Here is a 21,243-nt window from a genome sequence, read left to right as displayed (position 1 = left end):
GCTTTCCTTTTGAATCTGCTCAGTTTCGAAGTTTTTCCCACTTCTGGTGCACTCCCGAGGGCAGACTGCTGTATTAATAACCACCCCTCCCCCATAACGGTATTCCCCTCTCTGCCTCTCTAGATCAGCACATCTCCGCAGTAAGAAAGATTAATTGATCTACGTCTTCTGCAGCGTTCTTAATTTTGGACCTAGTCTGCGTGTCACTGTGAGTAATCCTTCCACCTTTCCCTCCACCGTTTTCCCTATCGTTTGCAAGGCCATTGGACCTTGCAACCATTTGAGATTCGCTTCATATGATGAGATATCATAGCTGGCACCAGTCAGACGGGGTGGTTATTAACCATTCCCACTGCTGATTAGCTCTGGTCCGGGAACGCTACCCGAGATCCCTGACAAAGAAGCACTCATTTTGCATTGGAATCTTCGCTCCACTCACGTCAATTGCTTGATATTGGTTGCTAATGCGATTGCTCTGCAGAACCTAGTAACCTGGTCTCTCCACCGCGAGCAAATCGTTCCCATATCAAGAACCTCCAGCTATAAAAGATCATCATGGTTCTCCACAACCCCAACAACTGGCACTGGGTGAATAAGGATGCCTCTCCTTGGGCCAAAAATTACTTGAAAGAGAAGCTTCGCACGCTGTCCGCTGAGGAAGATGGCGTCTCGGTGAAGATTTCGGACCTACTGACTATGGACGGCGACGTAGACGTCAGCCAGAGAAAGGGCAAGGTCATCACATTGTTCGATGTCAAGTTACAGCTAGAGTACGAAGGTTCGTAAGACTCTTGTGGTTTAGCTATCCCGAGAGTACCACTAATAGCTCCCCCATAGGTAAGACGAAGGACGAGGAGTCAGTTAGTGGCACCATTACTATTCCTGAGGTTGCCCATGACACAGAGGAGGATGAGTACGTCGTATGTGTCCCGCCCGCCCCGCGAAACCTCAGTACCACTGGATTCGTAGTTCGACGAGTTAACAAGATGTTCTTGCTGTAGTTTGAGATCGAGAACTACTCTGATTCTGCCTCCAAGCAACCGGTGAAGGACCTCGTTCGTTCGAAGCTTGTTCCCCAAATCAGACAAGAGCTTCGCAAGCTTGCTCCCGCTTTGATCGCCGAGCACGGAAAGGACATCCAACATGCTCCTGGCGTTAACCCTTCCAGCGGTTTTGCTACACCACCCTCCTATCCCCAGACTTCCAAGAGTGCTAGCCCTGCTCCTCAGACCACGACCACCACCACCAATAAGGTGGCTCTCAACACCACCACAGTCACTGCCTCGGATGAGTTCCGTACCACCGCTGAGGAGATGTATACCACCTTCACTGATCCTCAACGTATCGCCGCTTTCACCCGTGGAGCACCTCGTCAATTTGACGGCGCGCAAGTCGGTGGAAAGTTCTCTATCTTCGATGGCAATGTCAACGGAGAATTTGTCAAGCTGGACAAGCCTAAGCAGATCGTCCAGAAATGGCGACTGGCGCAGTGGCCTGAAGGTCACTTCAGCACTCTCGAGATCAACTTCGATCAAAACGACGTTGATGCCGTCACCCAGATGCGTGTCACCTGGACCGGTGTTCCTGTCGGCCAGGAAGATGTGACCAAACAGAACTGGGACGTTTACTACGTCCGCAGTATCAAGCAGACTTTCGGGTATGTCATTCTTCACTGTCCCAACATCCAATTGCTTCCTTACCATGTTCCTCTCAGATCTCATCCTACATCTTGGAGACAGTTGCTGATTGCTTTGCTTGTTCTTTTCGTCGGTATAGGTTTGGCACTATTCTCTGATCGCATCTACCGAATTCTGGAAACCACATATTAAATAGTACTTGCCGATTGGGGGTCGAAGGCGTTGAAGACCGTGCCTTCAGCAGCACGCCGGGGCGTGGCTCGTTCCGGGCTGCCATGGCCTTTTGTATCTCAAACGAGGCATTTGAAGCCTTTTGATCACAGCCCCTTTGTAATTTGGACCCCCACTCTCACACCTACGAGGGTGTAGCTCGATGATGTTACGATAGAAAGTGAGATGATCACACCAATGTACAGACGAATTAGAATGCAATCCTCGGTCTAAGCAACGCCAATTATAACCATAATGATATATTTCTATTTTTGTCCTAATTTTTCTACAATATTCAAATGGCTTCAAGCTGTTTGGCTAATTGTGAAACCCTTTTTTTGATCGTGAACATTGTTTTCATAACCGTAGAAGTCTAATGATTTTCATACAAAGAGGAAGCTTAGATGGTCTTCTCGATCATCTCAATGTCGTATTCCTCCTTGAGAGTCTTGAGGAGAGGCTCGCAGATATCCCAGGTCATTGGGGCAAGGACACCCTGAATTGAAGCACACATTCAGTCAGTCTCTGCTAGCCAAACACGGGAAAAGAATGTAGAAGACTCACCTTCTGGCTGATAGTGCCATCGAGGACCAGCTTGACCGCAACACCGCAGGGGACACCGACGGTCTTGGCCATGGCGGAGTAACCGTTGGGATCACCGTACTCGACAAGCGTGCTGGTTCTGGTCTCCTTGGAGCCGTCCTTGTGCTCGATACCGAACTTGTGTTGCAGCATGACCATGTCCCGCTCGCCGGGGCCGTACTGCATCTTGCGCTCCAGAGTGGCGCAGAGAGTGTCAAGCGGGTTACCGCGGGGGTTGATCTGCTCGTCGGAGAAGAGGCCGATCCAGCGAAGGCCGGAGATGATGCGGTTGCGCTCGTCGTTATCGGTGAAGGTGGTCTTGGAGGCGATGGCCCACTCCAGGTCCTTCTCGTCCGAGGAGGTGGCACCCAGGATCTTCTGCGTGGCCTCCTTCCAGGGGATGGGGGAGTTGAGGAAGTCCTGGGCCTCGTCGCTGAGGAAACCAATGTCCACCAGCACCTTGATCATCTGGGGGAAGCCCTGGTAGCGCAGGGTACCACGGATGACAGTCTGGGCCTCGGGGATCTGGTAACGCTCGCGGTAGGGGCAGGAGTCACGGTTGGGGTAGGCGACGAAGGCGTAGCCGGGGTAGATGTAGTAGGGCTTGGCGGTAGCCATGAGGTCGGGGCCGGCAACGCTGAACTCCTTGCCGTCCTTGTAAAACTTGGCGGCGTTTCTGAGGGCGAGAAGAACACCGCGGCTGGACCACGAGAACTTGTAACCCAACGGGTTGTCGGAGCACTCGGGGGCAGGGAGACCACCGCAGTAGGAGAGGAAAGAAGTGATCTTACCACCCTCGGCGTGTACCTCGGAGATGGTCTTGACAGCGTACAAGTGGTCGATACCCTAGAAGCAGAGTCAGGAGAACAACTCAAATCCCAACGTAACAACCGCAATGTGGATGCTGAACATACCGGGTCCAGACCAATCTCGTTCATGACTGTGATACCGGCCTTCTTGCATTCCTCGTCCAACTCCATCATGGCAGGGGAGACGTATGAGGTGGTGACGACATGTTTCTTTGTGCGGATGGCGGACTTGATAACAAGGGCGTGGAAGGTGTAGGGAATCAGGGAAATAGCGAGGTCAACCTGCTCGAGAGCCTTGTCCAGAGCAGCGGCATCGTTTACATCAAGGGCAATAGCCTTGGTGTGGGGGAAGCCTTCGCAAAGCTTCTGGGCGCTCTCAAGGGTTCTGCAGGCTGCAATCACAGAAAAGAAACATTCTGTCAGTCTATGCAAATCAAAATTTTGTGATGCGAATGAGATGTCCAGGATACATCCATCCGGCTTCATCTATTCAAGCCAGCTGCCCCTGGTCCATTGGGGATCATGAAAGGCATATGCAACCTCCAACTAAAGAAAAAGGAGTTATGTTAGCATAGTGTATACGTACCAACAGTGACATGGACATCAGCCTTGGTGAGAACCTCAACGGTGGGCTTGGTGACTACCAGTCTATCAGCCAAAAGAGTCCAAGAGAATGCGGGGTTCCATGTCTCCGGAGCATGATCAGGAGAGTAAGAGTCATACCGAAGCCTGAGCCCAGGAGAAGGACCTTGGAACCAGCAATTTGCTTGACCATTTTGGTGATTGATGACAATTGAACGCCAGATAGGTGAATTGAGTCCAAGACAGGGAAATAATCACTTGTGCTTCGACCGTTTCTTTCCCACCTCTTCCCCGCTGTCGCTCTTGTGGAATGAGTCATGTGCAGTCACGTGTGCTCCATATGATGATAAGTGTTGCGGTATCGGAGACTTCATATCCCCAGAACTGTAGCTATCCGTCCTGCCTTTGTGATACAATTCACTTCCCACAGGGAGATGTATTTGTAGTGCTTATTATTGTAGTATCAGGCTTGGTGTCTTTGTCAATATATACAAATCGATACTTTGGTATAATGTTATTCCTAGGAAAAACTCCAAACTCCCAGCTGCCCCATGCAATGGCCTTTTTATTTACAAGCCCTTGACCTTTCCACTGGAACTGAGTTCGGCATCGGAAGATTCAGTTATGTCACCATCAAAGTTCCCTTCGGCGTCGGGGTTCTTTTTCGCCTTAGAGATCCTCCTTTGCCAGCCGAGAAGGACAGGCAGGAAATGCCACAGATCGAATTCGGGCCACAGGACATCCAGGAAGACAATCTCCGTCTCCTCATCACACTGCCAGAGCATGAAGTCACTAAGGCGTTCAACTCCAGATGTTCGGACCAGCAGATCAAGGGGGGGGKTGCCCTTGGTCAACATATGATCTGTCAGTGTCTGACGGGTGATGGTGTCTGGTGATGGGAAGACAATCTTTCCCGATTCCGATGAGTTCGCTAGTTCTGGGGCCTTCCCATTCGCCGCGTCCTGAAGCCCACCGAGATGAAGGGTTGTAGAGGAGGAGAACCCGGAACCTGCTTCATAGACCTTGTCTGGACCTTCACTTCTGTCACTTGCATCTTCTTCTTGTGCTGACGACACGGAGGTAGATTCGTTATCGCTAATTGTGTCTTGTTCCACCTTCGCACTCTGTGCTTGAGCACGAATTTTGAGCGCAATTTGAGCCTCGGAAAATGGTGTTCGCGCGGAAGAGCTTGAGCGGATGGATTTCAAGGGCTTGCTGTAATCGGCCACAGTATCGCGAATAGCACCGGTGATCTCGTCTCGTGACGTATACGGGAAACAGATATTAAGGACACGTTCACCATTGCGGCTGGTCATTTCCACAGCTCGGTTCACCGCTTCAAGGACGTCGGGCTTCAACAAGTCCAACCGACCCAGCACGCGAACCTTTGCTCCGTAGCGATCCAGAAGGTCCCCGTGTTGTGCCATTTGTTGTAGTTTCACTTTGGCCATATCCATCAATGCATCCACCTCGAACTTTGAGCGTTTGAAATTTTCAATACTAAACGCGTATATCGTCACAACTTTCACACCACATTTGTAGCAGACTTCAAGAATCTAGCAACCAGTCACGAACAGTCAGTACCAGACGAATGACCGAGAACCCGGTGGTCGCTTTTATAGCAACAGGCAAATCTTCGAAAAGGGGCAGCTTACCCTTGCCAGAGCCTCAAATCCCAGATTATGCCCCTCTACAGTCTCAATGCCATGCGATCTTGCAAACCTCCGGTTCCCATCCATAACAAATGCAATGTGCTGCGGGACCGGCCCTTGCTTGAGCGCTCCGATCAATAGCTCGCGCAGTCTGGCTATGATGAACTCGGCAGGAGGCGACGCGAGGAACCAATTCCGGAGCTTCGATAGGTGCATTGACGTGGCCATGGTGAATAGTATAATCAATGATTCTGGTCGGAGGATCTATAAGGAATGATGGCCGTGGCTTCAGAGCACTGGCGACGCTGGTGGAATCCTTCTCCTGTTGAACGAGCGGATGGATGCGAGAGAGCGTCGAAACAGTGTCCCAGATTTCTCGACGCCAAGAGAACTGGAATTCCGACCCTGGCCTCTCACACGGAAACGCCACCGACTAAGTACGGTATTGACAGGAAGAAGGTCCTAACTCGTAGGGCTGTGTCCATCAGGCTACACTATTTTCCTGCCAACGCGGAATCGAAGGTGCTAAATTTGGACGCAAGCGGGCGGTGATTGTATGTCGTAGGAGGCAAAATCGCCAAGCAAATGAGCAGACAGATAGCTAGCTGATCGACGGCTGTGAGCTGAGAAGAAAAGGACAATAGAGAGGCAGATAGCTAATGCCAATAATAATGAGAAGGCCAGATCATCCAGTGCGCCAAAATGGTGGGTCAAAGGGGGAATGATGTACATTGTATGTAGGATAATCCACTGAACATTCCTGGCCCACGTGTAAACTGTGGTTCAAAATTCCAACGTCCGAGGTCTTGGCCGGCCTATTCCGTTCATCATCAGCGGCGACGGCAAAGCTATCCGCAATAGCAATAGACCTACGTCAAATGAATGCATCATGCCTTCATGGATCACGGATGCCGTTGGGATAGCTCGCTCCTCTCTTAAAACCCTGACAATGGCCACCTGACTATCTCAATGTGCCCAGTTCTGACAGAGTTGAAGCCATCGATATACCGCCTGAATGAAGAGGTAGGAAGACCATACTGTTAGTTGCTGGTTAAAAAACGGAGTGTTCGCAGGAATCAGATCACTATCTCATTACATATATATATTCTAGCAGTGATCGAAAACTAGGCTAGCCAATACACAAGATGTTCATCCCATAATTCATTGACATTAGTGAAAGGACCTAAACACATGCTCCAACCTAGCGCTTGTGTGCGGAATACATGGCTACCGCGCTGGTCGCACATCTCCAACTTTATAAGTCTTTCCGGCTTCCTTCACTCGAAGGCGTGCCTGGACCAGAGCTGGCCATGTCCCAGCTTCCGTCCTCGCTTCTCCGGCGCCTGCGTTCGCCCCGTTCTCGCATAGCGTCGCGAATCTTCGAGCTGACTTCTTCAAACCCGTCTTTCGTTGTCACCTGGCTCAATGGCTTCAACTGTTGTCCTGAGGAGCCAGGTCGACCACCAAACGAGCCACTACGGCTTCGAGAACGGCTCGAAGGTCTTGTAGAGAAAAAGCCAATGTTGGCAAGGTTGTGGAATGACTCATTGCGAGGAAGAGGCTCCCGTGTTGGAGATTCCACCTCCGTCTCTGTCGCGCTTGTTCTTCTGATTTCAGGCACGGCTGCATGATCAACCTCTTTCTTTCCGGCTGGTCGGTGGTCTTCACGGAAGGGATCCGTGACGATTCTTGCAGCATCAAAGTCAGGGAATAGCTCTGGGCCCAGAGTATTTATGACTTCGGTGACTTGGTGAGTAAGCGCAGCGCGCCTTTCGCGCACCTTCACAAGAGTATTGGCTGAGGACGGATTCAAGGATAGCACCAATGGTCTCAGAGATTTCACGATATCCATGCCCACCTCGCCGATGCGAAGCGCTGCGAAAGTAATGGTTGGGAATAAGATCATCCCGATAGGCACGATCAACCACAAAGGCATCCAGTCAGGAACAAGCCCCTGGATACGGTTGTGGTACGCCCACCAGGTGAAGGCTGCAGTGTAAAATGCATACACTGCGGGGGCGAAAGCAAGGGCGACGAGTAGCTTCCAGGTTGCCATGACATCACGTCCTTGAAGTTTCACGGTAGATGCGGCCAGTGCTTCTTGCGACTTCTTCTTGGAGATATATTTCGTTGCAATGAAAACAGGTGCGAAAAGAATCAAGCCAGGCAGTGTCCCGATGGCCAGGAGAACTAATTTGCCCAGCCGATATATCAAGGTAGCAATGACCTGAACCCACGAGAACTTCGCATACTCTACCTGATGATCACGGATCCCTAGAAGACGGAGTTGCTTGTTGTAGTCGGCAACACCCTTTCTGAGGTTTATAACACGAGGGTCATCCTTAAAGTGGGTATAACCTTTAACAAGGCGGCGGTTGAGTTCGACCACCATGGGAAGCGGGAGGTTCTTTCCCTTGGTGTTATATAGGCGACGAGCGGCTTGAATTACCTAGAAACATGTCAGTCACAAATACCATGGTTGGAAAGGGTCGGTTCACCCACCATCAAAGTCTCATAATCAGGACTAGTTACAGTTACAGATACAAGACCCTGATAAATGGTGTCAAGCAGCGCGCCGACAGCTTCTCTTCTTTCACCTCGTTTGAACTGATCTACCAGCTCCCTTGGTACCTCTATAGGGTTACCAAACTCAATCACGGCCCTTGAACGGAATTTATGAGCGTGGAAATAGTTCATTCCGCATGGGACGATCTTCAAGCCACAGTCCGGATTGTCCGCCAGAGTACCCAGCGCCATCAATGCCACACCAGCTAGAATTCAATCAGCCGAGGTTTCCGCAAGTAGCGAGGCGAATCGAAGGGAAAGAGCTATACCTTTCAATGGAAGTAGGTTTGGCCTATCATGGCTGCCACCTTCTGGAAAGATACCCACACATCCTCCTGCGTTGAGTCTGCCGAATACTGCTTGGTAGACCGCCGTCTGGTCGACGTGAGGTGATACTTTGAACTTGGATCCTTTAAAGTTGGGGTCTTTGGCGGAGCTGTCCCCGGTAAATGCTCCATCATTAGTGATATCATGACGTCCTGTGAGCTGGAAAAGTGCATCCTTGGCTTTGAACGGTTTCTTGAGTATCAATTCTTCTGGACCCCGAATTTCGGCGATGGTAGCACTGTGCGAAGTACCATTGATGGTAGGAAGAGAGATCGTGCCTTCCTTTTCAAACTCAGGCCCTTCAAAGTTGGTCCCTACCCCTCGCAAAAGAGTCGGCTGATTAACAGGATCAGGCAAATATATTGTTCCAACACCAGCTTTGACATTATCCATCGCCCGGGCCACGGGGACAGTTCCTATTCCCCTAGCCAACAATCCGATGAATTTGCGCTTGAAGGATTTCTCTGCGATGAGCCATGAAATGCGACGGTGGGCTTCGTTACGCAACACTCGCATCAGAATCAACGAATCGACAAACTATCATAGGGTTGCAAAAGTCAGCGACTAGACGATTTAACAAGTATGAGCATGAAGCAAGCACTACAGCCGAAGACAAATATAAATGTAAGGAAACATGAACAGAAACCAACCTGATTCGCATGAGGCGCTGCAACTAGGATCAACGGACCCCTCCGAGGAATCTTCCAAGAACCGCGAGGATGGACTTCCCGGAAGAACAGGTCAATTAGCACCGAGAATGACCATAAGACCAAATCATATAGCCACCCAATTAAGGGGGGAATATATGGTTGTTTCGTCCCCATGATGCTGTAGAATAGATCTAAATGCCCTTGAGCCGATCGTCCCTCTTTGCACCTAGCTGCGGCGATGGCTCAAGGCCGAGAAAACAATGGGGATCTTTGATGGACCAGTCTCTCGAGATTGTGAGTTCCTTCCCAGTCGCTGTCCTATCCCGATATGATGAAGCCGGAAGCACGCGTCAATGCGACCGAACCGGACATGCGCCTTCAAAACCAAACCACTTTTGATAGACTTTATCTCACTCAATTCCTGGGATTTGGAGTATAAGAGCAGTGAAGTCTTACTCTCTTTGGTGAAGAGCTTGAAATCAGATGCCTAGGGGAAAACTGAAAAGTAGCTAAGCTATGTAGTGAGCAAAGTCCAGCACATGTGACACTGCTTGGCTTAAATAATAATGTCATAGAGCACCTTTTTAATAGTGGGGGGAGCGCAGGAGGTCCCAAAAACCTGCGGTTGCGCCGTTGTGCACGGACTGCACACCGGATTGGTTGAAAATACAGCGACGCTTCTAGAACTGCGACCACAGTCACCTCTTAATTAAGTATACCTAGAGTAGATACTATCTAGATAATGCATCTATCTGCTAATGTCTCAGGGGACAGTATTAGCTGCATCACTGTTGCACTATTCGCACAGCAGATTTTCAATCAGCCGAGTTTCCCCGTTTCCTCGTTTCCTATCGTCCGTTACAACCAGGATCATAAGGGTCGTCCAATAGTAAATAACTAATACTGGTGACATACAGTCTGAACTCATAGGTAGATATCACTTTGCCCGTTCACGTAGCACGAGACCTGGAGCTTCCAGCAAGTGTCCATGGGTCTGATGATCTGATCCTAAACTCAATTCTGCGGGGAGCTCAAATCTTTCGATAGACATGGGCAAGATCCCGATCTTTACGTTTCGGTGCCCAATCAATCCTTAATTGGAGAGGACTAATCATTTAACAATCTCCTGAGATTGCTCGCTGTGGATCAACATGACCTGGAGCGTATCCGAGGAGATGCTTGTTACTTGCCATTCTTTGCAAATACCTGATGATTTCATAGGTATGCTCAACGGTCTCTTGGCAAAGGCATGGCGAATATAGTTGTCGCTCTTTCAGCTACAAAGGTCTGATGCGCTGCTTGCTTGCTCCAGATCCAAGTTGCTGATAGCACTGCGGCTTTTTTCGGTGCAAAAATATACATAGGTCTGGTCATCCACTTCGAGTACGTTGACGTCGTCATTATAGCCACCTTAGCGGTCATCAAGCACCGGCAGCGGTGTCATAGGCGCTGCAAAAGCCCACAGAAGGACCCCTGCTTAGAATGGCATGTTCAGCTATATACTGGACTAAGCCTCCCCATCCAGCTGGGTCTGTGACCGGTGTCATTGCTGTCTTCTCACCCCTAAGGCAAAGACTTCGAAACAAAACCCGACGATGCGTACTATGAGTAGTGTATAGCTACGACTCAGGATTCACTGGATGTCATTGTTCTCCTACCGGTGCTCACCTACAGCTGAGCTTCAGGTTCGCATCCGTCTGGGGAGACATTACTCCTGACACTCTTCTATGTCGGCGCCTTCAATCCTGTCCATGTTTCTATAGGCACCATGGCCCGGCCTGACATAGGCCTTGCCGTGCTGCAATCCGTCCACTTTACAAACACCAGCGATGGAGTGGAGCACTTTGGGTGATATCAGGCAAGCTGCAAAGGCAGCCTTAGACTCAGAAGTCCAATGGACCGCGCCTTGATAAAGGGGGGGTCCCCTTTCTCAGGAACCCGGGAAAGCCGTATACCCACTGCCTTCTGGACACAAGATGTGTGATTTTTATACAGGGTGATTGCAGCGAGCGTGCGTAGTAGCTGTGTTTTGAGCCAAAAATTCCTATGTGCAGTCCACCATGATGGCGGGTAAATACGTCGTCTACCTTGTAATAGCTAGCATAAGGATTCTCCGCAGATTTAGAAGAGAAATAGTGCAGTAGCTTGATACTACCAAAGCTGATGAATAGGTGCTGATCAGATTGGGATAAGGAGCATCAAAGAGAAATAAGTTAGTGTTGGGAATGCGGTCCTCAAACGGCTTGCGTCGGTAATCCTGGTGGATACAGCAAGAAAGTTCTCGCAGCAGCCTCCATTGTTTCAGTGTTTGCCATCCCGATAAAGCACCCAGGTTCTAATCGTCCATACGATGCGAGGTCAGTGACAAAGACTCAAGGCAAAGGCCGTCAGATTTATGCTCTACCTTGTGCACTCATTAACACCTAATACGTGTCATACTGCCGCTTTTAGGACCAATTTCAGTGTCCTCAATCTCCCCGCTCAGAGGGCTGCCCCACGCTACGGAGTACATAGCGAGTATATAGTGCGGATCGTCACGAATATCACGCAGCTACAGTCCAAAACTGCCGGCTTATCGCTGTTGACGTTACTTTGGTTATTCTCGAACACGGCGACGGATTTTGCTACAAAATTTCCGAAGCTGAAGAGTTTACCATCACTCTAACTAGCTGCGGCATTTACGCAGCGTGGAGTAGCAAGGCTGTTAAACTGGACTGCGACCAACAGCTCTGACCATCTGGTCAGCGCATCTTTTTTCACTCGCCCACGGGTCTCAACGAGTCTAGGACTTTGATGAGCGCATGTCAGGACATCTTTCGGACAGATTTCATTAGCATTTATCTAACGCCTCGAGCCTCTGTTGGTGCTCCAGCAGCTACATACGCAACTGGTACAGTGTGAAGACCGACAAAGCGCTAACATTACTGGATCATTCTGTGTGGCTTTCAACAGCCACACTTCTATGAAGAGTCCTTCAACAAGTCAACCCCGAGACACTTGATAATAGCGCTTGAGCGTGAGCGCGAGCGCATACATCGACACTTTTACGCAATATTCTAGCCGGCCAGGCAAGATGTCAATCAAGTATGTGGACTGACCCTAGGTTCAGCGCCGTCTCTTCATTGTGCATGGTACCTGAATAGCTAGTCATTTGTCACATTTATTGCCCCTTCACCCTGATTGCCCCTGAAATGCATTGAGACATCTCTGACGTTGGACTGTACAGCTGGGTGATGCTCCATGACCGTGAAGGCTTCGTCAAACTTCCAAATGAGCAGTTGATATACACCTCTCCACCGCGCACGAGTCTCTCTCTACAACCTCTCAGTTCGTACACGGGCAGTGATTCAATATCCCTGCAAAGCGGTGCCGGCCAGATCTATCTTACCAATCAGCGGGTTAGAATGACTCTTTCCATCATCTTCTCCTGGAAAGTCTGCTGACATTTGATGATAGGTTGTCTATATTCCCTCCCAGAAATCAGAAGACTTTCAATCATTCTCGGCTCCGCTTCTCAACATACATGACTCGCACGTTACTGCACCTTTTTTCGGTCCAAATATGTGGATAGCCCTGGTTCAACCTGTGTCTGGAGGAGGAATTCCCCCGTCATTGCCAGCCGTTCAACTGAAGGTAACGTTCAAAGAGGGAGGCGCGTTTGACTTCCACAATAACTTTGAGAGACTCAAGGAGCGCATGCAACAGGCACTTGAGCTCTCACAAGAAAGCGGCCGAGGATCGAGAAATGTGGACCTCTCTGCAATCCATCTGGAAGAGCTGCCGGCCTACACGGGGCCACAGAGTGATATGACTGGAGCTCACTTTCACGACCAAAGTCTATCACCAGACTCGTATAGTCGCCAGGACACTGCAGGAATAGAAGCCGAACCAATGGATCCACCGCCAGGTTATGAAGAAGTTCAACAACAGAGTGTTGCCAACGAGCTTGAAGAAAGGCTACGCCGTGCCAGTTGACGCCGCGTGGGATGTGGTTCTGATGATTCTAGACATTTGCTTACACATTCTTCATCTCCACGATTTTTCCTTTCCCTCATCTCTTTGTCAAAGGCTTTCCCATTACATTACGAGATATCTTCAGTTTTAATGTACAATAATTGGGGAATTAATCACTCATCGCGATAAAATAGACAAAAACAGGCTCGAGTTCGAGAAATTATACGCCGGGAGTTCACTTCTCTCTATGAATGATCCAGTCAGCCGTACAGATAGTGTGAGCTGTAGAGAAATCAAGAACAAGTAGTTTATTGAACGACACAGGTACAGAGGCATCCCTCCCGAAGCGTTGGCCAATCACGTGTGCGACAATTCGACCTCCCCGGCGCCGGGGTGTTCCGATTTTCCAGGACGGTCGGAGCCAAAGCTTCGTAAAACCACCATCCTCATCAAATCTCGCTCGCTGCTGCCATTGCACCCCCACACTCTCGACCCCAGGCCCTCCATTCTCGTCAATTGATACTTTCACACGGTCAGGATGGGTCTCGCCGACTTTTTCTCCGATATGATCTCCTCCCTGAGCTTCCCCGAGGCTCAGGCTGAGGCTCCCGCCGACACCGTCGAGCAGACCAGCCAGGAGGCTGAAACCGAGGACAAGTCCGACGTGAGCGAGGAGAAGACCGAGGAAGAGAGCACCGAGAGCACGGAGGAGTCTGGCGAGGAGACTCCTGCTGAGGAGTCTTCCGAGGAAAGCCAGGAAGAGCCCGAGGAGGAAGAGGAGCCCGAGGAGGAAGAAGAGGAGGAGGAGGAAGAGGAGGCTGTGGACATCAAGCCCAAGCTTGAGGAGGGTGAGTCTCTCATTGTCCACCTGTGGTTTTCCCCTTGGCCCATCTACGACGTTGGATCGATTTGTCGTGTATTCATTGGAATGAATACACACGCTTTCAGATCTCCGGTTGTCCGCCTCATCGTAGGGTTCTCTGGACACCGGCGCAAAGACGCATTTCTATTCATTCATCCAGATTTGTTATGTGATGCTTACTGACCTTATCATAAACAGACTGCGCCAACGGTCCCCAGTGCGCCCCCTACAAGCACCACTACGATGAGTGCGTTGAGCGCGTAACCCGGCAGGAGGAGGACCCTGACCACAAGGGCCCCAAGGAGGACTGTGTTGAGGAGTGTAAGTGACCGATTGGAGATTGAGATTGGGCTAGCCTCGTTGGCCTTCAAGATGTGTTCATGAGATTTCCGACTAACTAATAATGGCTTTGCCTGTTAACAGTCTTCCACCTCGCCCACTGCGCGACCAACTGCGCTGCCCCCAAGCTCTGGAAGGCTCTTAAATAAGCTATTCGCCCTCGGTCTGCTCTTTTTCAGCATTCAATGACAAGCGACACCCAAAATGCCACGTTGGTTATCTGATCGGATAGAAGAAGAGCCTGGAGGAGTTGAATAGAAGTACATGACGGCCGACATAATTGAATGTCAGCCTGCCGATATAGAATCCGGCATTGAATGAGCTTGGGGCCTTCTCCACCGGGATATATGCTGGGAATGGGACGGCCCTATCATTCTGTTGCTGGCCTTGTTATGTTACGGTATGGAGGATGGTAAAAAATGGCATCCTTTGCCTGTATGTACAGATAGCTGGTCTCCGCCTGTTTGAAACTGTGCTTTTGCATTTTCTTTGTTTTAGAATCAATGTTTCCGCTTTGCTTAGACTTGGGGTGCTCTCCCTCTCCGAGGCCTGGTGGCTGTAGATTGCTTTCCCATGATTTAATGTACATTGAGTACTCAACAGCGGACTTTGACGTTAAATTCCACCTCAACTGGCAGGTTAGAAAGACGTTAAATTTTCACAAGGTCATCATTATCGACAGGTTCCACCAGAGATTTTACAATCAAAAAGCAGCTCCGCATAAAACAAGGAAAACAGCAGAGTATAAGTAAAATAGATCGCTCAAAGCATTCGCTGACACCGACTCGTTATCCAAGAGCATTTTCAGATCATCCTCAAGATGAGTATTTAGTTGCCAGCTTCGGCATGTCAGAAGCAGGATCCAGTCCCGTATTGGGGTTCTCATTGCCTATGCCCCCATCCGCACCGGCCGCCTCCCGGCCCCGGAAAACAGCATCCTCCAAGGCGACGCCGCGATCGACATCCAACCGGCGGCGGCGGACATCCCGGCCAAACAACCCGATGCAAATCGGAAACGGCGCCGCTACGGCGGCCACGACCGCGGAGAAAATCAAAGCATTTTTCATGTTCTGGGGCGGCGAGGCGTTGTCCGAAGCTTTCAGGGCGTCCTGAATGAGGATGAACGCCGCGCCGAGGAGCTGGCCTCCCGTCCAGCAGATGGTGCTTCCTATCTCTGGCGAGAAGGGGTACGTGATCTCCACGAGGTACTCGAGCACGACGGGAAGGAGGCCGAAGGAGGATGCGCCGAGGAGGGCGCAGACGACGTATGCCGGCGCAATGCCTGCTGGACTGGACGGGGCGAAGATGAGGGCGATGTAGCAGATGGCGACGATGGGGACCAGGATCCTGATGGTACCGAGGTAGTGCTTGAAGCGGTCGGTGATGGGAGAGATAATGGCCGAACTGATGAGGCCGACGATGATGAGGATGCCGCCTGCGATGCCGGCGTCTGTTTCGGAGAAGCCGTATGGTTCGAGAATCTGGTTCAGGAGGGAGGAGACGCTGTTGAAGAAGCCCACATAGACGGAGAAGGGGATCAGGATGAGCCAGAACTCGAGAGTTTTGAGAAGCTGAATGAGCGCCGGACGGAGGGGTGTTTTACTGCCCGCTGATGAGGCACTTGGGGGCGTTGGGGGTGCGGCTGGAATGAAGAATGATGGGATTGATGCGACGGTTGCCTGTCAAATTATGGATGCCATCAGTATTGCTGCAGTTTATGGGTTGTTTTACCACGACTGGCACTGCGTGACAATTCACTCCTGCTGATGGGATCCACGATGCACCTACAATGATCGAAATGTACAGAACCATATCTGGAACCTGCTCGGGGGTTGTCGCCCAGAACGAATCGATCAACTGCCCCAAGGCTGCCCCCAATGGATTGGCCAAAGTTGCAACAGCCGTTGCGCTAATGCGCCCTCGATCAGAAAACCAAAGATCGCTGTACCTTGTCGGCGCACTCAAGCAGAATGGTTGCGCAAGACCGATGAGGATCTGTCCAAACATGGCCACACCGAAGATGCCACCCCGGGCTTTCGTTCCGGCATATCGAACCCAGTTGCCCACGAGCAGGAGTGTGGATGTTGTGATAATGGCAGGTTTGGGACCGCCTTTGTTAAGAGTGAGGATGACAACTGGACTGGCGACGCAAAAGGCAAAAAGATAGCCCGTGCTCATCCAATTGATAGCGCTTTCCGAGACACCAAAATGCTGCGACGCGGTGGTGGATATAGAAGAAAAGGTGAGCCACTGAGTTTCTCAGGAACGTGCAAAGATTAGCCAAAATCCTGGTTCTGCGTCTGTTGTTAGTAAAGCGCACTTACGTCCCAGCTGACGACAATATTCAATAATACTAGTTGAGCCAGCCCCCAAAATCGTCGTCTATACACCTTGTACACCGTCACCGTAGAAAGCGGGTCTGGTGATAGAGAACCATCTTGGGAATCAGTTACAGAGTGACCTGCGGGCATCTTGGATGCTTGCGACACAGACAGGTCGACTGGAATATCATGACTCCAGACGGCAAAGGATGGGGCAAAAGATGTCTATTAATGCAATGAGGAGATGAGCGAGACTTTGCTAGGCGATGAGAGGTGTCACTGGCCATCCACATGCTGGTTAATATCAGTTAGTTGCTTTAGTTCGTCGACATCCTTGTCCGTAGTGAACCCCGGCGTTATTTCATGAAAGAGTAAGTTTCATTCCCTCCGCTAAGCAGATAATCCTTGAATCCTTTTGGTTTGTCCCGAGGTTCCTAGTTTTAGTACGTAGTTACATAGATAGTGAACGTGAGTCCGAGTCATCAAAGACAGACGAGATAAAGTGATCATGCGGGCGCGTGCGATCAAATGTGGGGTATTAGGCTAGACACGGAGTCCTCCGGAGCGACTCCGCTTGCAATAATCATACTGCCAATCGGTTTAGTTGGTAGCATAGTACCACTGTTTCACCTAATTTCGAACAGTTCATAATCATAATTAAAAAAGTCTGGTGGAATCCTAGACTAAGTAGATTAGTCTAAGGAGAATTATATCCTGGACGCCGGGGAGATACTGTCTACATGAACATGTCTCGTGTATCTTCGTCCGCCCATAAAAGATCTGAAAGGATTATTATCAAATTGTCAACTGAATATGGACCAATCCCAGTTAATGTTGCAAGGGCACTTCCTCTACCCGCTAGATACAACATTTGCTTCGCTCTGTCAACTTGAGACACCTCTCTTGTGTATTCCAAGTACTCCGAACCCAATGAGATCACTTCGGATGCGCCGTCATCTTGGGATTTAGATTGTGCAAAAGGCCTAACTCTTCAAGTTCAGACAGCCATATAGGCAATTCCACTGATCATTTTGATCATTGATATCGAATACTATGGATCCGATACTTCTCGGAATAAGCAAGTATCCTGCACCTAAGCAAAAGACAAGATCATTGGCTAGATACCTCGTACGTTCAGTAAGTCTGGATTTCAGGGGGGAACATCCGGGGCTGAACCAGGGGTTGGGGTTGGTTAAGGAACCATATTTTCATAGGATCAGAGTATCAAGTTCCAAGTGAATATTATCTACTAGCAAAAGGAGATCGATCAGATAGAGAAGATTGTCTCGTGCATTCCACAAGTCTAATTGGTGGTCTAGAATGCGAGAGGCTTTTGCTGATTCCATTGCTTTGTTACCTATCTAAGCGCCTCCTAAGTAGCTGAGATGCAGAAAAGTAACGAAGCATATGCATGTAGTTACTACCAGTCATATCTCTTCTCCTAGAGCCTAGATAGTTCGTGCGACCGTTATTATATTCCCAATCATATCAAAAATGGTTTGATGAATGATGTACTTACGAATGTTGACTCCTCATATTATGGTCCGTTGGCCTGTCCTTCAGATAGCCTCCTCGCCCTCTTCTTTCTAGGTTAGAATTTAGACTCTTGCTGATCTTCGCTCTTCAATTCCCCCAAAGTCATTTTTCCCTCCCACCTTATCCACTTCAATATCCTCTGAATAACTTGCCATTACTCTGTTATATCTCTTTCCACACAGATTGCCATTCATTGACCTCGGTTGACGTGGAAGTAGCTGCTGCTTTATGATAATGATCCCTGTTTGGTGACGGCTCGTCCCTGAGACAATTCTCCACACCAATCCATTGCCGCATTCCATCGCGCGTTTCATCGAGATATCTCCTCTCGAGAACTTAAGATGAACGATCACGATCGCTTTAGCCAGTCATCCTATGGCGATCCGAGATACCTATCGTCCGCCTCTTTCGAGGCCCCTCGGGCGCCTCCAGCCAAGGTTCTCATGGACGGCTACCGCGAGACGTTCGAGCCCCAATATGCGGAGAAATTGCGATACAATCCGGTGCGTTGAACCCTCACTCGGTTTCTCTCTCATATTGAACCATGCTTTTAACACAACTATCCTTATAGCTCAATCCGACCCAGCCACGAAGTCCAGCTTTGCTGAACGCCAACGACCCCGTCGCCATGTACCTACTCACCGAAACCGCTATGGGGGACAGCATGAATTATGAGATAATGTCTTTGGAGGAAGTTGAGGCTTTGAAGAAAGATTACTCCTTTCTGTCCAGTCGCCTAAACGCAGCCAACCGGAAATTAGCCCTGGAAATGAAACTGCGCGACGCGGCTCTGTCGCTCAGCAGATTAAACAACTCGACAAACCGTAGGGGTAGCGAAGAATACGACGCAGGGATCTCGCCGAAGTCTCGTCACAGCCCCAGTAATGGGTTCGACGCTACGGGCTCATTGGACAAGACGGATGAGGAGCTGGCAGCGAGCACACGAAAGTGCGAGGAGCTTGCTCAGGAAGTCTGGAAGTTGGAACGCAAGGCGCAGCACGTACGCCAAAGGTTATTGGAACATACAGCCGGTGTTCTACAGATGACGCATAAGGGGTTGAAGAAGAACCTGAGGAATGTCCCACACACCCCGGAGAGCCTCTCTAGCCACAACACCCGCGGCAGTATCGACGACTTTGACGACAGAAGCTTATACAAGACGTCAGACAATCTTGATGGGCCAGCTGGTTCCGGTAGCCAAGAGATGATTACACTTGAAGTTATCGGTGATACTGAAAGAAGGCTGGAAGCCATGAGTGAGAACCTGCGCGACATGGTTTTAAGGCTGCAACCTGAGAGCGACTATGATGCGATTCCTCAAACCTCGGGTGATGCGACATCGACCAATCCCACAGCGGCAATCGAAGCGCTCCTTGCTTACATTGAGCGTGGTTTGGATATAATCACTGCAAAGCCAGCTGAGACTCCGCGCGCCTTAGAGTTGGATCACGGTACAGAGAACCATTTAATGGAAATCAACGCCCGACTACACCACATTGTGGGGCAATCTGGATTGTCTCGTTCACAGGCACTGTCTCCTCCCCCGGCGTCGTCCGGGAATGGCCTACAAGCACATTTCGATTACCTGAATCTTAGTATTGATGATCTTCACAGTCAGATTGAGAAACTCCTCGAGCAGAAGAGCATCCTAACCACTCAAATTCAGCAACAGCGGGAATTGAACTCCAAGTCGGACGCGGAACGAGATGCACACATAGCCGATCTGGTCGAGCAGATCGCTCATCTCCGGAAAGACCTCGAGCTGTCTGAGCAGGAGGCTCAGAGTGCAAAGGATGAACTCGACCTGTCAATCAAGCAACTCGAAGCTCTACGTCAGGAACTCAACGACCTTCAACAACACAAGAGCGTCGCCGAAAACCACGCGAGCGCTTTGGCATCCGAAAAGGAGGCTCGAGCGCACGCCGAGGCGGAACTGTCGCGCTTACATACTGTCATGCAGGAACTTGAGCAGGGGAGGGACGCTCAGACGGAAGCTCATGAAGCACGTGTGCGGGCTGAGCACGAGGTCGCTCGTCTGGAATCCCATCTCGAACAGCTTCGATCCGAAAGCGTTTCTCAAACAGAGGAACTCACTGCCGCTCGCTTGAAGGCAGACAGTGAGGTCACACGTCTGCAGACTCTGGTTGATCAACTGCGCCAGGAAGGAAACGCCAGAGCGGAGGAAGCTACCGAGGCCCGGGACAGAGCCGAACAACAAGTACTACAGCTGGAGAAGACGATGCAGCAAGTTCGCAACGATGCTGACGCACGGATCAAGGAAGCCTTAGATTCTCGCGTCGCGGCAGAAGAGAGTGCGACTCGGCTGCAGGCTGAATTGAGTGAGATGTCTAGCGAGGTTTCTCGCCTGCAAGACGCTATGGAAAAGCTTCGCACTGACATGGAGTCACGGCTCAGAGAAGCAGTTGAGGGACGTACAAACGCAGAACAGAGCGCGAGTCGTCTGCAGGCTGAATTGACAGAAATGGAAGGCGAAGTAGTCAGGGTACAAACGGAACTGACAATGGCCAAAGCGGAGCTCGATGGTGCGTACGGTAGCAGAGCCCAACGAGCAGCAGAGGTGGCCGCCAATCCAGCTATCCAAAAGGAACTTGATGACTTGAACACTAGAAATCTTGAGCTTGCGGAGGAGCTCGCAGCCCTCAAAGCCGGAAAGCCTGGTAACAGCGATCTTCACCAGCGAGTGCAGATGCTGGAAAGGGAACTCCGGGAAACTATTGACGATTATGAAGTCATGACCAAGGCAAGCATCGAGTTCGAGAAAGAGCGTGAGAGGTACGAAGGCATGATTGACGGTCTACGTGACCGCTGCGAGCAATTGGAGACGCAGCTCAATGAGGAGCGAATCAATTGGATGGGTGTCAACAACGCAATGGGACGAGATGGCACGTATGAGACCACTTCTACAATGGTCTTGAAGAATGAATTCAAGAAAATGATGCGTGACACTCGCATTGAGAACATGAAGATCCTCAAGGTCAGTTACAAATTTCGCGGCCTTCCTTTGCTGTTCTTCCATGCTAACGTATCTGTGCAGGCGGAGCAAGAAGAACGAAGGCGACTGGAGACTCAGATACGGAATCTGAAGAAAGAACAAGCAGCAAGCGCTGGCAAGTCGAGTCTCAGCCACAGCGTCACGGCTTTATGATCATGATATCCTATAGACTTTCTTTCTTTCTTTTTCTTTTTCTTTTTTTGG

General features: G+C 50.2%; 8 protein-coding genes across 8 annotated transcripts; 4 read left to right on the top strand and 4 right to left on the bottom strand.

Annotated features, from left to right (window-relative positions):
* Nucleotides 1–555: 555 nt before the first annotated feature.
* On the top strand, nucleotides 556–1,829 carry Asppvi_000431 (AHA1 family protein; the record flags this gene model as incomplete). Its single annotated transcript, XM_043296740.1, has 3 exons — nucleotides 556–778; nucleotides 838–920; nucleotides 1,002–1,829. The coding sequence occupies 3 exons, from the start codon at nucleotides 556–558 to the stop codon at nucleotides 1,827–1,829; spliced, it is 1,134 nt and encodes a 377-aa protein (XP_043152675.1).
* A 418-nt stretch (nucleotides 1,830–2,247) lies between these two features.
* lys9 (saccharopine dehydrogenase (NADP+, L-glutamate-forming)) lies at nucleotides 2,248–4,013 on the bottom strand (the record flags this gene model as incomplete). Its single annotated transcript, XM_043296739.1, has 5 exons — nucleotides 2,248–2,343; nucleotides 2,412–3,275; nucleotides 3,344–3,630; nucleotides 3,825–3,878; nucleotides 3,962–4,013. The coding sequence occupies 5 exons, from the start codon at nucleotides 4,011–4,013 to the stop codon at nucleotides 2,248–2,250; spliced, it is 1,353 nt and encodes a 450-aa protein (XP_043152674.1).
* Nucleotides 4,014–4,389: 376 nt separating this feature from the next.
* On the bottom strand, nucleotides 4,390–5,700 carry Asppvi_000429 (undecaprenyl diphosphate synthase family protein; the record flags this gene model as incomplete). Its single annotated transcript, XM_043296738.1, has 2 exons — nucleotides 4,390–5,376; nucleotides 5,476–5,700. The coding sequence occupies 2 exons, from the start codon at nucleotides 5,698–5,700 to the stop codon at nucleotides 4,390–4,392; spliced, it is 1,212 nt and encodes a 403-aa protein (XP_043152673.1).
* Nucleotides 5,701–6,727: 1,027 nt separating this feature from the next.
* Asppvi_000428 (putative glycerol-3-phosphate acyltransferase Sct1) lies at nucleotides 6,728–9,188 on the bottom strand (the record flags this gene model as incomplete). Its single annotated transcript, XM_043296737.1, has 4 exons — nucleotides 6,728–7,921; nucleotides 7,975–8,243; nucleotides 8,307–8,901; nucleotides 9,015–9,188. 4 exons carry the CDS (start codon nucleotides 9,186–9,188, stop codon nucleotides 6,728–6,730), a joined length of 2,232 nt encoding a protein of 743 aa, XP_043152672.1.
* A 2,899-nt stretch (nucleotides 9,189–12,087) lies between these two features.
* Nucleotides 12,088–12,989, top strand: Asppvi_000427 (uncharacterized protein; the record flags this gene model as incomplete). The annotated part of the gene is made up of 3 exons (XM_043296736.1): nucleotides 12,088–12,098; nucleotides 12,241–12,412; nucleotides 12,471–12,989. The coding sequence occupies 3 exons, from the start codon at nucleotides 12,088–12,090 to the stop codon at nucleotides 12,987–12,989; spliced, it is 702 nt and encodes a 233-aa protein (XP_043152671.1).
* Nucleotides 12,990–13,506: 517 nt separating this feature from the next.
* On the top strand, nucleotides 13,507–14,318 carry Asppvi_000426 (cytochrome b-c1 complex subunit 6 family protein; the record flags this gene model as incomplete). Its single annotated transcript, XM_043296735.1, has 3 exons — nucleotides 13,507–13,816; nucleotides 14,029–14,151; nucleotides 14,254–14,318. The coding sequence occupies 3 exons, from the start codon at nucleotides 13,507–13,509 to the stop codon at nucleotides 14,316–14,318; spliced, it is 498 nt and encodes a 165-aa protein (XP_043152670.1).
* A 666-nt stretch (nucleotides 14,319–14,984) lies between these two features.
* Asppvi_000425 (putative cell surface receptor/MFS transporter (FLVCR)) lies at nucleotides 14,985–16,640 on the bottom strand (the record flags this gene model as incomplete). The annotated part of the gene is made up of 3 exons (XM_043296734.1): nucleotides 14,985–15,848; nucleotides 15,958–16,419; nucleotides 16,494–16,640. 3 exons carry the CDS (start codon nucleotides 16,638–16,640, stop codon nucleotides 14,985–14,987), a joined length of 1,473 nt encoding a protein of 490 aa, XP_043152669.1.
* A 1,727-nt stretch (nucleotides 16,641–18,367) lies between these two features.
* On the top strand, nucleotides 18,368–21,192 carry Asppvi_000424 (involucrin repeat protein; the record flags this gene model as incomplete). Its single annotated transcript, XM_043296733.1, has 3 exons — nucleotides 18,368–18,529; nucleotides 18,598–21,021; nucleotides 21,082–21,192. The coding sequence occupies 3 exons, from the start codon at nucleotides 18,368–18,370 to the stop codon at nucleotides 21,190–21,192; spliced, it is 2,697 nt and encodes an 898-aa protein (XP_043152668.1).
* Nucleotides 21,193–21,243: the final 51 nt, after the last annotated feature.

Source organism: Aspergillus pseudoviridinutans (genome assembly GCF_018340605.1).
Source record: "Aspergillus pseudoviridinutans IFM 55266 DNA, scaffold_1, whole genome shotgun sequence".
NCBI classification, from domain to species: Eukaryota; Fungi; Ascomycota; class Eurotiomycetes; order Eurotiales; family Aspergillaceae; genus Aspergillus; species Aspergillus pseudoviridinutans.
Note: the sequence above shows the minus strand (reverse complement) of the source record. Positions and strands in the feature narration are given on the sequence as shown.